Source organism: Oryctolagus cuniculus, chromosome 11 (genome assembly GCF_051225735.1).
Source record: "Oryctolagus cuniculus isolate XC-2025 breed Fujian yellow rabbit chromosome 11, ASM5122573v1, whole genome shotgun sequence".
NCBI lineage: Eukaryota > Metazoa > Chordata > Mammalia > Lagomorpha > Leporidae > Oryctolagus > Oryctolagus cuniculus.
Genome location: NC_142877.1, coordinates 43,134,862 through 43,150,220, shown reverse-complemented (window position 1 = coordinate 43,150,220; position 15,359 = coordinate 43,134,862). Strand labels below are relative to the sequence as shown.

The 15,359-nt window shown below is 46.6% G+C and overlaps 1 protein-coding gene across 7 annotated transcripts in view; it reads left to right on the top strand.

Moving 5' to 3' along the window:
• Positions 1-15,359, top strand: part of DZANK1 (double zinc ribbon and ankyrin repeat domains 1) — a 64,316-nt gene that overhangs the window by 12,474 nt on the left and 36,483 nt on the right. For 6 of the 7 annotated variants that reach the window (XR_016216682.1, XR_516674.5, XR_516673.5 and 3 more), the window contains exons 4-8: positions 382-499; positions 1,870-1,966; positions 3,653-3,777; positions 9,402-9,487; positions 14,844-14,961. Coding sequence is in view for 3 of the 7 variants with exons in the window: in XM_008256348.5 (XP_008254570.4) it covers positions 382-499; positions 1,870-1,966; positions 3,653-3,777; positions 9,402-9,487; positions 14,844-14,961 (544 nt within the window). In the remaining 4 variants the exon portion in view is untranslated. Of the gene's footprint in view, positions 1-381; positions 500-1,869; positions 1,967-3,652; positions 3,778-9,401; positions 9,488-14,843; positions 14,962-15,359 lie in introns of those variants that run through there. The other variant, XM_089308218.1, reaches the window with a different exon arrangement.

Here is a 15,359-nt window from a genome sequence, read left to right as displayed (position 1 = left end):
CCAGGTTCAATCCCGGTTGGGGCGCTGGATTCTGTCCTGGTTGCTCCTCTTCCAGTCTAGCTCTCTGCTGTGGCCAGGAGGGCAGTGGAGGATGGCCCAGGTGCTTGGGCGCCTGCACCTGCATGGGAGACCAGGAGGAAGCACTCGGCTCCTGGCTTTGGATTGGTGCAACATGCCAGCTTTGGCGGCCATTTAGGGGGTGAACCAACGGAAGGAAGACCTTTTGCTCTGTCTCTCTCTCTCACTAACTCTACCTGTCCAAAAAAAAAAAAAAAAAAAAAAAAAAAAACTAAAGGATGTTAAACTCATCTTAATCACTTGTCACCTTTTCTTTGAATCTTTGTGTAACAGATTTTTTATTTTCTCTTAAATCATTTCCAGAGGAGACTGTCGACAGAGTGGGATTGTAACAAAGGTGTTCCAGGTTGACTATGAACCACCCACCTCAGTCTCTTCCGAAGAAAACGGTGAAAATGTCCTCAGAGGATCTTCAAAGCAGGCAAGTAGTGATTCTAGTGCGTTCAGATGGTCAACCTCTTCTCGATTCCTCTTTCTCAGTGGGCATATTTTCCCTGCTCACCATCAGGTACTTGGAATTGAAGTTGGGATTAACCATTGCAGCGCATGCTCACTGATGTGTAGTCAGTCCCTCCTCCTCCTCAGATGAGAATTCCTGCTTGGCAATGTTGGCTTCAGCAACTGCCCCTTACCTACTGGAGGGATCAGAGGCCCTCAGCCTGCTGCCATCCATGTGTCCTCTGTCCCTGGTCAGCTTTGCTTGCTTCGTCTGTGGCCCTCCCTCTTGTAGCACATTCTCCTGCTTACCTAACTATATGTTGAACTCCGTTACTGCTATGGAGCACCCAGGCCTTCCTCCTCCTATAAAATGCTTCCATCCTGTGATCACTTGGGTCCTCATCTGTCTTCCACGCACTGTAAGCTGCAGAGTGGCTGAGGGTTTGGCTACCATCCTTGTTGCCTTTCTTGGGAGCAGGCAGGAGAGCATGGTGAGTGCAAATTTAGTGAACAGATGCATCAGGCTAGTAGAAGCCCTCTGAGTGTTGACTTCTATTATGTTGAAGTCTTCATCTCCAAACATGCTTGTGTGCTGCCTCGTGGCGTGGCCAATGATCGTTGCATATATGATGGTGGTCCCATGAGGTTGTCTCAGTTGACATCGCGGCTGTCTTAGTTTGTGATTGCACAATGACAGCATCCCCTAATGAAGCATATCTCAGAATGCAGTCCGTCCTCAGGCAATGCAGGACTATATCTGCAAAGCCTCACCTCCTTAGGGAGTCAACTCAACCTAAAAAGGATGCATGGGTTGTGGGCATCAGTGGAATAGATTCAAGGAGCAGGGACAGAGGATGGACTAGACGTAACAAGGCAACCAACCAAGCAACAGAAGAGGTTTCCGGAGTTGTCGCTTAAGCCCATTAGCGGATCTGAGGCAAGAAGAGGAAGCTGTGGGACCACAGCAGTGGGTTCAGGCATGGCATGGGTCTTAAGTCAAGGCAGGGGTCTTCACTGGGCTGGGGTAGCCTGCAGAGGCTGAGCCCAGGGATATCAGCAGGCGCTCAGACTTGAATCAGCTGTGAAGGTCAAAGTGCATGGGGGAGAAAGTCAAAGAGAAGACTGTTTAAGGATTGTGTGTGGGCAGGTAGTATACAGAAGCCCCCTCTGAGTCTGACCCCACCCCTGCCCCTAGATCTGGTGGTCCTGCTGTTTACTCAGACTCCAGAGATTGTATGAATGCTTTCAAGTAAGAAATGCACATCATGGCACTATCTGTATTATATAACTTTTAATTTTCCCATTCTAAGTGGACATAGTCAAGAGATTGAGATGCAATCTATTCATTCCTAGGAATTAAAAAATGGATTTGTTGGATCAAAACTGAAGAAGAAATATAAGAACGCTGAAAATAAACCTAGTGGGAATGTTAACTTTAGAAAGTTTCCAGGTAAGAACAAAGATAAGGTTTAATATTCTGTACCCACCAAACAGGTTCACTGCGAGCTGTCTTAGCCACAGAAGTGTTGGAATAAGGAAGCAGGCCATGATTTGCATTTTATTGCTGTCTTAGCCAATAGCTTAAGAGTGATAAGCAAACAATCCGACGGGGTCAAATTTGTTGGCTCATTCTTTGCATGCAGAAAGGCTACACACCAGGGACCCATGGGGCAGCTCAGCAAGCAAAGAAAAAGTTGGGATTTTTGGAGTCTGGCTAAAGGGTGGAGTTTGGGTGAAACTCATAAAACCCGAGTTTTTGGTAGGTTCAAAGCAAAGCAAGGCTGTGTGCTCAGGGGTCAACATCAGGTGTGGACTGAGAAGGGGACCACAGAGAAATACACAAAATGTTTGTTCCAAAGCCCTCACCTGAAGCCGTGTGCCAGGGCTGTAATAGAAGCTGCTTTTGCCTCAGGTCCTCCCAGCCAGAGTCGGGTGTTGGGTGCTTACCGATATAACTGCAGACCACAAAGTTTCTGCTCGTCTGTGATTTTTGAGAGCCATGTTTCTCAGTATGAAAGCCATAGTCACTCACAGAGGGTGTGTAATCGGAGACATACCCCTTCATGAGCCAGTGGGTTCTTGCCTCATATTCAGGGAAGAATTCTGAATGCTAGCATAAATGAACGAGGCAGCATGATAAGTTTTAAGCATCTTATTCAGTGGGAGAAATGCATAGGAGAGTGAGGGCCCTATCCAAAAGAGAGAAAGGGAAATCTGGATTCATACCAGCCACATGGAAGAGCATGCAGGCCAGAAAGCATGGAGCAGGTGGCCTGAAGGCCACATGCCCCAAAGGTCCAGGGTAGAAGGAAAAAGGGACCAAAAAAAAAAAAAAAAAAAAAAAGGGCTGGGCCCACCTTGTCCCAGGCCTTTAATCCACTTCCAAAGGGGAGTGGTTAATTAGTCTGATTGGACTGTGGGCACACAGCTGTGGCCAGGTAGAGGCATGCGGTCACACAGGGGCGTGGTGAAAGCGTGGTCTTCCAGCTCACAAAGCTGATCAGTTTTAGCCTGTGTGCCTGCCTACAACAGGTGGGTCTCAGATATGACTGCAGAGGCGCTCAAGCCAATCCCGAGTCCTAACCTCAGGAATTCTGATTTAAGTTACAATGAGGGATTTGGGAATTTTTTTTTAATATAATACACCCCAGATGAGTCTAATGGGCAGACTTGGTTGAGAGTCATAGTTGCTAGTTGTATGGCAAGGAGTCTGGGTTATATTCTAGTAGGACAAGAAATCTATGTGGAGGGAAAGGCATGATCCCATTCCCAGTTCAGAGTTTCCTCTTTGGCTGTTAGGACACTTCACAGCTGCAGTGTGTCCTTAGAAGTGTCACCTGCCACCGCGTACTTGGGTTGATCTATCTGTTTTCCCAGCCCGATGTGGGATGTGGTAGGATGTAGCAGGGAAGATTATTATCCCAGTCTGGGCTTATTTTTACCTTCTGGGTTCTAATTCACTGAGTGGTGGGGGAGGGCTCTTTGTATAATCAGTCCAGCTGATACCTCTGGGCTCAGCCTCTGCAGGCCACACCAGTGATCCCTTACTGAAGGTCTCAGACTGTGAAGACACGGGTCTGTGTGCATGATGGCATAGTTACAGGGGCTCACAGATGATGTTTTAATGTAATTGTAGACCCTGGCGTGGATGAGAGAACTGACCCGAAAGCTCGGAAAGATTTCCGCTTCTCAGAGAGTCCCCCGGAAATCCCAGCTGGCCGGGGAGGATCAGGTCTCGGCCCACCCACGCACCAGTCCCAGGTAAAACCTTTAGGGCACTGAATTACCTCCTGTGTTTTGAAGGCTTCCTTCAAGGCAATGTATCCAGGCTTTTGGTGCCTGAGCCAATCACTGGCCAGGCTGGGAATGCTGCCTGGGGCAAGAGAAGTCCCCACATCCAGGGAGCACTCAGATACTAAACAGTCATCAACAGGAAATTTAAAGCAGTGGTTAAATGTCATGAAAAAGATAAAACTTGGTAATGAGGTACAGCCATGGTTCTCAAAGTGGGGTACCTAGACCACAGCAGCAGCGGCAGCAGGAGCAGCGTGTGGAAACCCCCAGGATACAGAATGTGGAGGAAGAACAAGTGTGATTATAAATGAGGGCAGTAAGAGAGACAAATGTTTGATTGGAACCTTTAAGATGAGCAGAGGTGCCGGCGCTGTGGCGTAGTGGGTAAAGCTGCTGCCTGCAGTGCCCGCATCCCATATGGGCGCCGCTTCTAGTCCTGGCTGCTCCTCTTCCAATCCAGCTCTCTGCTATGGCCTGGGAAAGCAGTAGAAGATGGCCCAAGTCCTTTGGCCCCTGCACCCAGGAGACCAAGAAGAAGCTCCTGGCTCCTGGCTTTGGATCGTCCTGGCTCTGGCCACTGTGGCCAAGTGGGGAGTGAACCAGTGGGTGGAAGACCTATCTTTCTTTCTCTGTGTAATTCTGACTTTCAAGTAAATAAATAAATCTTTAAAAAATTTTTAAAAAGATGAGCAGAAGCCAGCCCTGAGAAAGTCTTAGGGAGACGCACTCAGCAGCAATAATGACAGGGACGGCCTGCGGAGCGAAGGGATGAGGCGTGAGGTGGGTGGGCAGGCTTTGTTCCAGGAAGAGGTGGCAGTGGCTTGGGTCCAGGTTGTAGAGATGGTGAGGACAGGAGGTGGTGGGAATCCAGGCAAATTTGGCTGAAGGGTCAGAGAGACGGGACTCAGCCTGAACCCTGGGTTCTTTGATTTGCTCTCCCACTGCATTCATTGGAGAGCAGAACACCCAGGCCGGAGACCACACACCCGGTAAGGTCTGCTTACAAACTCCAGTAAGCAAAAGGGCACTTCCCAAGCTTCTGCAAAGAATGGTTTTCTGGTTTCCAAATGGACTAATGAGCAATGAGGAGTATACACCAGTGTGGCCCAAATAAATATGTTTGAGATAAAATTGTTGTTTTGAAGAATGGATGGCATATGACAAAACACAGGGGCCAGCGCCGTGGCTCACTTGGTTAATCCTCCGCCTGCGGCGCCAGCATGCCGCATGGGCGCCGGGTTCTAGTCCCAGTTGCTCCTCTTCCAGTCCAGCTCTGCTGGGACCCGAGAACGCAGTGGAGGATGGCCCAAGTACTTGGGCCCCTGCACCCGTGTGGGAGACCAGGAAGAAGCACCTGGCTCCTGGCTTCGGATTGGTGTAACTCCGGCCGTAGTGGCCATTTAGGGGGTGAATCAACAGAAGGAAGACCTTTTTTTCTGTCTCTGTCTCTCACTGTCTATCTTTCAAATAAATAAATAAATAAAAGAAATAAAAAACACAATGATTGTTGTTTTTAAAAGTCTTACGTAGCCATAGTTATGTGCGATGTCTGGAGAGAGTTGCCAGTGAAAGATCATATGGCGAGTCAGGAAGCAGAGAGAGGTTGGCCTGACTCAGGCTTTTATAACAAGGCTTTTGTGAAAAATTCGCTTCTGAGAATACATCCCCAACAACCTAAGGTCTCACTAGGCCCAACTTTTTTTTTTTTTTTTTTTTGACAGGCAGAGTGGACAGTGAGAGAGAGAGACAGAGAGAAAGGTCTTCCTTCCTTTTGCCATTGGTTCACCCTCCAATGACCACTGTGGCCTGCGTGCTGCGGCCGGTGCACTGTGCTGATCCGAAGCCAGGAGCCAGGTGCTTCTCCTGGTCTCCCATGCGGGTGCAGGGCCCAAGCACTTGGGCCATCCTCCACTGCACTCCCTGGCCACAGCAGAGAGCTGGCCTGGAAGAGAAGCAACCAGGACAGAATCCGGCGCCCTGACCGGGACTAGAACCTGGTGTGCCAGCGCTACAGACAGAGGATTAGCCTATTGAGCCACAGCGCCGGCCACTAGGCCCCACTTTCTAAATGCCATAATTGGATTGAGTTCCTACCCTCTTTGTATCATTCATTTATGGCTTTGGGGTTTAAATGTTTGTATAAGTTCTAGAGCCAAATTTTATTCATACCATAGCAATGACTAAATGAAAATGTGCTATAGATCTCATTCCTACACCAGGGGCAAAAAACAGCTGTAAAGAACATATTGGTACAACTCATGAAGTCTTGACAAAGGTCTGACGATTAGATAATAGTTACTCTGTCACTGTTAATTTTTCTGAGTTTTTAAAATAGATTTATTTACTTGAAAGACTGAGAGGGAAGGAACGAGACAGAGAAAAAGAATCTCCCATCTGCTGATTCACTCCCCAGATGCCTGCAACAGCTGGAGCTGCACCAGGCCAAAGCTAGGGGTCAGGAACTCAATCTGAGTTTCCCATGTGGGTGGCAGTGACTCAAGCACGTGAACCATTACCTGTGGCTTTTGGGGTGTGCATTGGCAGGAACTGGAATCTGGAGTGGAGCTGAGCTGAGACTCAAACAAGGCTCTCCAATATGGAGTGTTAGCGTCCCTAAGGGGTGTCTTAACTTCTACACAGAATGACCACGCCAGCTTTTCTGGTTTTGATACACTGTAGTGTAAGAAGACTTGTTTCTAGGCAGTGTAAACAGTTGTTAGGGGCCAAGGGAGATCATGATTACAGCTTATTCTCATGTGATTCAGAGGAAGGTAGAGAACGAAGGCAAATGGGGGACCTAATGTTAACCTACCCAGCTGATCAGGCTGGATCCCCAGGAGTCGTTAGTACTATCCTTGCTGCTTTTCTGTAAGCTTGAAATGATATCAAAATAAAACATGGAAGAATAAAATAAGATGAGGATAACACTGCCTATTGCCATTCACATGATGGTGAGATGTGAATGAGATAATTGCTGCAGCCTTCAGGCACATGCTGCTACTGTTGGACATCACTGCCCCCCATCCACCCACCCCTCGTTCCCTTCTTCCCTTCCTGTCCTCTCTTCAGCCTTGCTTTCTGCCCCATCTTCCTGCCACCGGGCCTTCTAGACCACATCAGGAACCATGATTCCTGTGATGGGCCAGGCACTTCCCTGCACCGTGCCTTTGCCGTTGGGTTTCCTCCATTGGGAATCCCCTCTGTCCTTTTGTCCACTTGAGAAACTTTTCTCCATATCCCGCCTTTCCAGTTCCCATGGGATTCAACACAAATGGGATACCTTCCTGAAACCATGTGATTTCATGTACACAAGGCCGGCTCCTCGGGGCCATGTGACCTTTCTCTTTGCCTCCTTCCCTGAGTCAAGCACAGTGCCTGGTACAAAGTATACACTCAAGGGGCCGGTGCTGTGGCATAGTGGATAAAGCCGCTGCCTGTGGTGCTGGCATCCCATATGGGCACTGGTTCAAGACCTGGCTGCTCTGTTTCCCATCCAGCTCCCTGCTATAGCCTGGGAAAGAAGTAGAAGATGGCCCAAGTCCTTGGGCCCCTGCACCTGCAGGGGAGACCTGGAAAAAGCTCTTGGCTCCTGGCTTCTAATTGGTATAGTTCCGGCTGCTGCAGCCATCTGGGGAATGAAGACTTTCTCTCTCTCTCTCTCTCTCTCTCTCTGCATCTGCCTCTCTGTAACTCTGCCTTTCAAATAAATAAGTAAATCTTTTTTTGAAAAAAAAAAAAAAAAGTATATGCTCAAATAGAAATGCATTGATGGGGCTGGCGCTGTGGTGCAGTGGGTTAACGCCCTGGCCTGAAGCGCCAGCGCTGTGGAGTAGAGGGTAAAGCTGCCACCTGCAGTGCCAGCATCCCATATGGGCACCGGTTCTAGTCCCAGCTGCTCCTCTTCCGATCAAGCTCTCTGCTATGGCCTGGGAACGCAGTAGAAGATGGCCCAACTGCTTGGGCTCCTGAACCCACGTGGGAAACCCGGAAGAAGCTCCTGGCTCCTGGCTTCAGATTGGCGCAGCTCCAGCCATTGCAGCCAGTTGGGAAGTGAACCATCGGATGGAAGCTCTCTCTCTCTCTCTCTCTCTGCCTCTTCTCTCTCTCTGTGTAACTCTGACTTTCATTTGAATAAATAAATAATATATTTAAAAAAATGCATTGACATGACATGAGGTAAATGTGTCTGGGTAACAACAGCACACTGTTGTTGTAGATGTTCTGTTTTTTTTTTTTTTTTAAGATTTTTTTTTTTTTTAATTTGAAAGGCAGAGTTACAGAGAGAGAGAGAGAGAGAGATCTTCCATCTGCTGGTTCACTCCCCAAGTGGCCTCAATGGCTGGGCCTGAGTTGGATACAAGTTAGTATATATTAAGGCCGGCGCCGCGGCTCAATAGGCTAATCCTCCGCCTTGCGGCGCCGGCACACCGGGTTCTAGTCCCGGTCGGGGCGCCAGATTCTGTCCTGGTTGCCCCTCTTCCAGGCCAGCTCTCTGCTGTGGCCAGGGAGTGCAGTGGAGGATGGCCCAAGTACTTGGGCCCTGCACCCCATGGGAGACCAGGATAAGTACCTGGCTCCTGCCATCGGATCAACGTGGTGCGCTGGCAGCAGTGCGCCGGCCGCGGCGGCCATTGGAGAGTGAACCAACGGCAAAAAGGAAGACCTTTCTCTCTGTCTCTCTCTCTCACTGTCCACTCTGCCTGTCAAAAATAAAAAAATTAAAAAAAAGTTGGTATACATTTATCTCAAAGATTCTTCCTCTAGGAAACTCAAAAGACTCACCTATAAGAACATCTCCAGGAGCCAGTGTTGTGGTGCAATGGGTTAAGCTGCTGCCTGCCATGTTGACATCCCATATGAGTACTGGTTCAAACCCTGGCTGCTCCACTTCCAATCTAGCTCTCTGCTAATGTCCAGGGAGTGCAGTGGAGGATGGCCCAAGTGCTTGGACCCTGCACCCCATGGGAGACCAGGATAAGTACCTGGCTCCTGCCATCGGATCAACGCAGTGGGCCGGCCGCGGTAGCCATTGGAGGGTGAACCAATGGCAAAAGGAAGACCTTTCTCTCTGTCTCTCTCTCTCACTGTCCACTCTGCCTGTTAAAAAAAAAAAAAAAAAGACTCACCTATAAGAACATCTCCAGGAGCCAGTGTTGTGGTGCAATGGGTTAAGCTGCTGCCTGCCATGTTGACATCCCATATGAGTACTGGTTCAAATCCTGGCCGCTCCACTTCCAATCTAGCTCTCTGCTAATGGCCTGGGAAAGCAGTGGAAGACAGCCCAAGTGCTTGGGCCCCTGCACTCCTGTGGGAGACCTGGAAGAAGCTCCTGGCTCCTGGCTTTGGATCGGTACAGCTCTGGCAGTTGTGGCCATCTTGGGAGTGAACCAGCTGATGAGAGCTCTCTCTCTCTCTGCCTCTGCCTCTCTCTAACTCTGCCTTTCAAATACATAAATAACTCTTTTTAAAAAAGTAAATGGTGACTTTTAAACAATAAACATTAAAATGAATTTTTAGTGGAGTTGTACTATACCATGGTCTTTACCACACTGATTACCTGTGTTTATGTGTGTTTGTGTTCTTAATTTTAGTCCCCTGGTTTTGCACATATACCTGGCCGGAAGAGTTTGACAAGCACAGAGATCATGAGAATTCAAAGAGAGACAGACTTCCTTAAGTAAGTATCATATTTTCTTCACTGTGTCTTAAATCTTTTAAAGATACATGATGGTCAAAGAGAATTTAAAGAGAGACTTAACAATGGATATGCCTAGCCTAACTTCTTAAATTAATATTTTAAGCTTTTTTTTTTTTTTTAAGACAGAGTTACAGAAAGGGAGAAACAGACAGAAAGTGAGAGAGAGGTCTTCCATCTGCTGGTTTACTCCCTAATGGCCTAATGGCAGAAGCCAGGAGCCAGGAGTTTCTTCTGGGTCTTCCATGTGTGTGCAGGGGTCCAAGCACTTGGGCTGTCTTCCACTGCTTTCCCAGGTGTGTTAGCAGGGAGCTGGATCCAAAGTGGAGCAGCCTGGATTCAAACTAGTGCCTGTATGGGATGCCAGCATCACAGGCAATGGCTCAACCAGCTATGCCACAATGCAGCCCAAAATTTGACAGCTTTTTAAAGGTTTATGTGACATACAATAAACTGCATCTATTTAAAGATTTGAATTTGACATAAATGTAATCATGAAACTATCCCCAGAATCAAGGAAATGAACAAACCATCCCCTCCAGAAGTCCTGCATTGTACCCTTTTGTAACCCTTCCTCTTCATCCCCTTATCCCCAGACAAGTGTCGCTCTGTCTCTTGTCACACTACCGTAGCTTGTGTTTGATTTAATGTATAAGTCAAGTGATTCGGTATCTGCTCTGTTTCTTTGCCAGGCTTCTTTCACTCAACATAATAATTCTGAGATTCATCTATTTGTTTTTGTTGTTAAGTAGTATTCCATTGTATCAATACATCAAAATTTGCTTGCCTATTCCCTTATTCATGGACATGCATGTTATTTTCAGTTTTGGGCTATTATAGATAACATTGATTTGAACGTTTGTACACAAGACCTATACATATATGCTCTTGTTTCCTTTGAAGTAGAATGAATGGGTCATGTGCTAGATACACAAGTATGTTTAACCTTTTAAGCAGCTGTCAAGCTGTTTTCCAATGTGGTTGTTTCATACTGTGCTCCCACCAGCATTGTGTGGGCCATCTGGTGAGATTGTAGTGCTGTCTCACTGTGGCTTTAATTTGCCTTGCCCTAGTGGCAAATTATTTGAGCATCTTTTCATGTGCTACTTTTAAAAAAAGTATTTATTTATTTATTTGAAAGGCAGAGTTACAGAAAGAGGGAGAGACAGAGAGAGAGATCTTTCATCTGCTGGTTTACTCCCCAAATGGCCACAATAGGCATTGCCTGTACCAGGCTAAAGCAAGGAGCCTGGAACTCCATCTGGGTCTCCCATGTGGATGGTAGGGTCCGTCCCAGGTGCATTAACAGGGAGCTAGACTGGAAGTGGAGAACCTGAGACTTGAGCCAGAGCTCTGATATGGGATGTTGGCATTGTAAGCAGCATTTTAACTTGGTACCAGTCACTTTATAATCTTTTTATTGCAGAATTGTGCATAGTTTCCTCTGGCAGACATATGTTTTGCAAATCTTTTCTCCCAATATTTAGCTTTTTAATTTTCTTTTTTTAAAAGATTTTATGTATTTATTTGAGAGATAGAGTTACAGACAGTGAGAGGAAGAGACAGAGAGAAAGGTCTTCCTTCCGTTGGTTCACTCCACTGCCTTCCCAGGCCACAGGAGAGAGCTAGATGGGAAGAGGAGCAGCCAGGACTAGAACCGGCACCCACATGGGATGCTGGTGCCGCAGGTGGAGGAATAACCTACTGCACCACAGCGCCAGCCCCAAGCTTTTTAATTTTCTTAACAGTGTTTTTCAGAGGACTAAAGCCTCCAAATTTTGATGAAGTCTAGTTTTTCTTTCATACTCCATTCTTAGTTTGTCAAATATTTTATTATTTTAAAGATTTGTTTATTTATTTGATAGTCAGAATTACACAGATAAGGATAGGCAGAGAAAGAGAGAGATCTTCCATCCGCTGGTTCACTGTCCAGTTGGCTGCAAGGCTGGAGCTGTGCTGATCTGAAACCAGGAGCCAGGAGCTTCTTCTGGGTCTCCCATGTGGGTACAGGTGCCCAAGGAGTTGGGCCTTCTTGTGCTGCTTTCCCAGGCCATAGCTGAGAGCTGGATTGGAAGTGGAGCAACTGGGACTCAAATCAGTACCCATATGGGATACTGGCACTGCAGGTGATGCATTTACCCACTATACCACAGCTCCGGCTCCATTGTTAAAGTTTTATATAGTCTATGTATTATTCAATTTGATTTGCTAACAGGATTTTTTTTTTATTTGTATGTATCTCATAAATACAACATTAGGATCATAGTAATTCTTCCCATCATACCTGCCTTCCCACTCACCTCCTTCCCCTCCTCTTCCCTCTCCTGGCTAACAGGTTTTAAAGAATTTTTTGCGTGCATGTTCCTTAGGGATATTGGGGAATTTTCTTGTGAATGTTTTCATCTTTTAATGTTAGATTAATTCTGGCTTTATGTAATTAGTTGGAAAGTATTCTTTGTTTTTCAGTTTTTGGAAAGAGTTTGCATAAAATTTCTATTATTTCTTCCTTATGTGTTTGTAGAATTCATCAGTGAAATCACTGGAGTCAGGAGTTTTCTTAAAAAGATTACTAATAGTTCATGGAAATGGAAAAAATAGGTTTATTTTGGCACAAAAATTTAAATTCATTTTTAAAGACTTATTTATTTTTATTTGAAAGACAGAGTTACACACAGAAAGAAGGAGAGACAGAGAGAGAGACGCAGATTGAGAGAGAGAGAGAGAGAGAGAGAGAGAGAGAGAGAGATCTTCAATCCACTGGTTCACTCCCCAACTGGCTACAACAGCCGGAGCTGGGCCGATCCAAAGGCAGCAGCTTCTTCTAGGTCTCTCACACGGGTGCAGGGGCCCAAGGACCTGAGCCACCTTCCACTGCTTTCCCAGGCCATAGCAGAGAGCTGGATTGGAAATGGAGCAGCCAGGACTTGAACCAGTGCCCATATGGGATGCCAACACTGCAGATGGTGGCTTTACCCACTATGCCACAGCGCCAGCTTCACATGCATATTTTTAAATAGCAGAATTTTCTATGAAATTTTTAATGTTTTTTTTTTTGGGAATTTTTAAAAAAATTTTAAATATTTACACTTTTATTTGAAAGACACACACACAGAGAGATCAATCTGCTGGTTCAGTCCCCAAATCTCTGCATCAGCCAGGGCTGGAACTAAATCCAGCTTTTCCACATAGATGTCAGGCAGGGGCTCAAGTATTTGAACCATCATCTGCTGCCTCCCAGGGTGCGCATTAGCAGGAAGCTGAATTGGAGACAGAGGAGCTGGGACTCAAACCAGACATTCCAATATGCAATGCAGGGATCTCAGGTGGTAACCTAATCCATTGTACCACAACGCTCACCCCTGTTATTTCTTTTTGATCAATGAGTTAATTAGAAATGTTTTGTTAAATTTCCAAAACAGAAGATTTTTCTTATGGTATTTATTTTATTTATTTATTTATTTATTTATTTATTTATTTATTTTGACAGGCAGAGTGGACAGTGAAAGAGAGAGAGACAGAGAGAAAGGTCTTCCTTTGCTGTTGGTTCACCCTCCAATGGCCACCTCGGCCGGCGCGCTGCGGCCAGCGCACCGCGCTGATCCGAAGGCAGGAGCCAGGTGCTTCTCCTGGTCTCCCATGGGGTGCAGGGCCCAAGCACTTGGGCCATCCTCCACTGCCTTCCCAGGCCATAGCAGAGAGCTGTCCTGGAAGAGGGGCAACCGGGACAGAATCCGGTGCCCGACCGGGACTAGAACCCAGTGTGCCGGCGCCGCAAGGCAGAGGATTAGCCTAGTGAGCCGCGGCGCCAGCCTATGGTATTTATTTTAAGTTTATTTCCTTTATAGTCAGAGAATACATAGTGTATGATTTGATCAGTAAATGTTCCAGGTGTACTTTGGAACAGTGTGTATTTTGCTAGGATTAATGTGTTAATTAGGTAAGTTAGTTGGTAGCATTGTTTAAGTATTCTCTATTCATTAGCGTTTGCATTATATATATGTATATATATATATTTATATCCATTCATTTCTAGTCTGTTTTTGCCTCTCTTAATTTGATTTTTTTAAGCAGCATATAGTTAGCTCTTGCTAAATCCATACCTGATCATTTCTGTACTCTTAATTGGGACATTTCAAGTAGCTGTGGTCTAACTGATGCCCCATGTCAATTTTTTCCATCTGGCTGATACAAGCATGAACTTCACAGCCTTATGTGAGTCCCGAAGATTGTTTCCTCTGATCCACCTTTATGTTTATTTTATGATCATGCGTAGTTTCTCCCATCGCCTGCCCTGACTGTAGTGCCCAGTTGGAGGTCTGAGGGGGACCCTCTGCCGAGTTCTGAAGCTCTTACTGCAGCTCTCCTCTGGTGTTCTTTCCTAAAAATTCCACTTGCCTTAAACATCTCAGATCCACAACTCCAAGTCCTCAGTTGAGATAAGAGCAATGAGACAAGGTGGGTCATTCCCTGGATTGTTGAGCAACACTTCGTGAGCTTTGAGGTTAGAAAGGGCCAACTGGTTGTTGACCAGGCTGGATGTATGGTGAAAACTCTATACTGTGGTCCAGTAAGGAAGGACTGAGCAGGATAAAGAGCCTGGGGATGTGAACTCAACTATGATGGCTGACAGTTGTTGAGAGGCCATGGAGAAAGTAGGCAATCAAGGGCCCAGTGTCCAAGGCTCATGGCTACTGAGCAGGTCAGATCAGTAGGTGACAGGATGATGGGTCCAATCTGGGTGGAAAGGTGTAGTCATACAGCAGCCCAATTCCAAGAATCCTTTCACTTTGGATGATGGTCACAACCCAGTTAGGTAATTGGGTGCTAAGTGGCAGGATCCAGGTGGCCAGGAATGGGGCCAGATGTTGCTAGGGCAAGACCTTGGGACTCATCAGGTAGCTGAAGAAAAACATGATGGTCCTCCGGAGTGCCAGACAGGAAGACCTGTCACTCAGAGAGGGCTCTATGGCCAAACAAGAAGTCAGAAAGATGCAACGTGAACATTACCGGAATTCCCCAGGCTCACGCTTAAAGTGCCGAATCCAACAAGACACTGCCTCGGTAAGAGGTGAGGTCAAGGCTGCTTGATAAACCTCCTCTGACAGGAAGTGAGGTTGGCCTGGCCGGCAGGCACAGACCCCAGAGGCTCCAGATGTGAGGCTGCTTTGTAGTGAAAGGACCCAGAGCAGAATCTCCGGTCCTCACCCTGGGCTATCGCTATTGAGAACCGTCTGCCTGTGTTTTGCTTTGTTTGGAAAACTGTTTGAACACATTCGGAATTTCACCAGCCTTCCCAGGCCATCAGAACATGGCCAATCAGGAACCTGTTTTGTTGTAGGTGTGCCCACTGCCTTGCCCCCCGCCCACCTGATCCCTTTGCTCGCTTCTGTCAAGAATGTGGCTCTCCTGTCCCACCCATATTTGGCTGTCGTCTCCCGCCCCCAGAAGGAGCCCAGGTGAGCAAGCACATGCCTTATAGACATCATTCACTGGCTTATCTGATCTTCAATTACAGCAGTAGCACAGCGCCAGGTACCCATGAACCATAGATATAAATACCGGGTGATGGCGTTCCTGGCAAATTCATCTCTTACTATGCAGATTCCCACTTAGCAATGGAAACACGTGTTTGCAGTCGTTTCCTTTGTGTGTCCTTGCAGAATAGAAGCTCAGAAAAATGTTGAGATCTTAACCATTGTAATGAACTTTGCATGGATAAAGAAGTATTCCCTACCCATTTCATATTTCTGTTCATGGCTGAGGAAACATGTTCTCGAAATAAATGGAGAGAAGTACTAATTACTTTATCTATATCTGTATATTTTATATATCCATAAGATGTAGCATTCTGTCC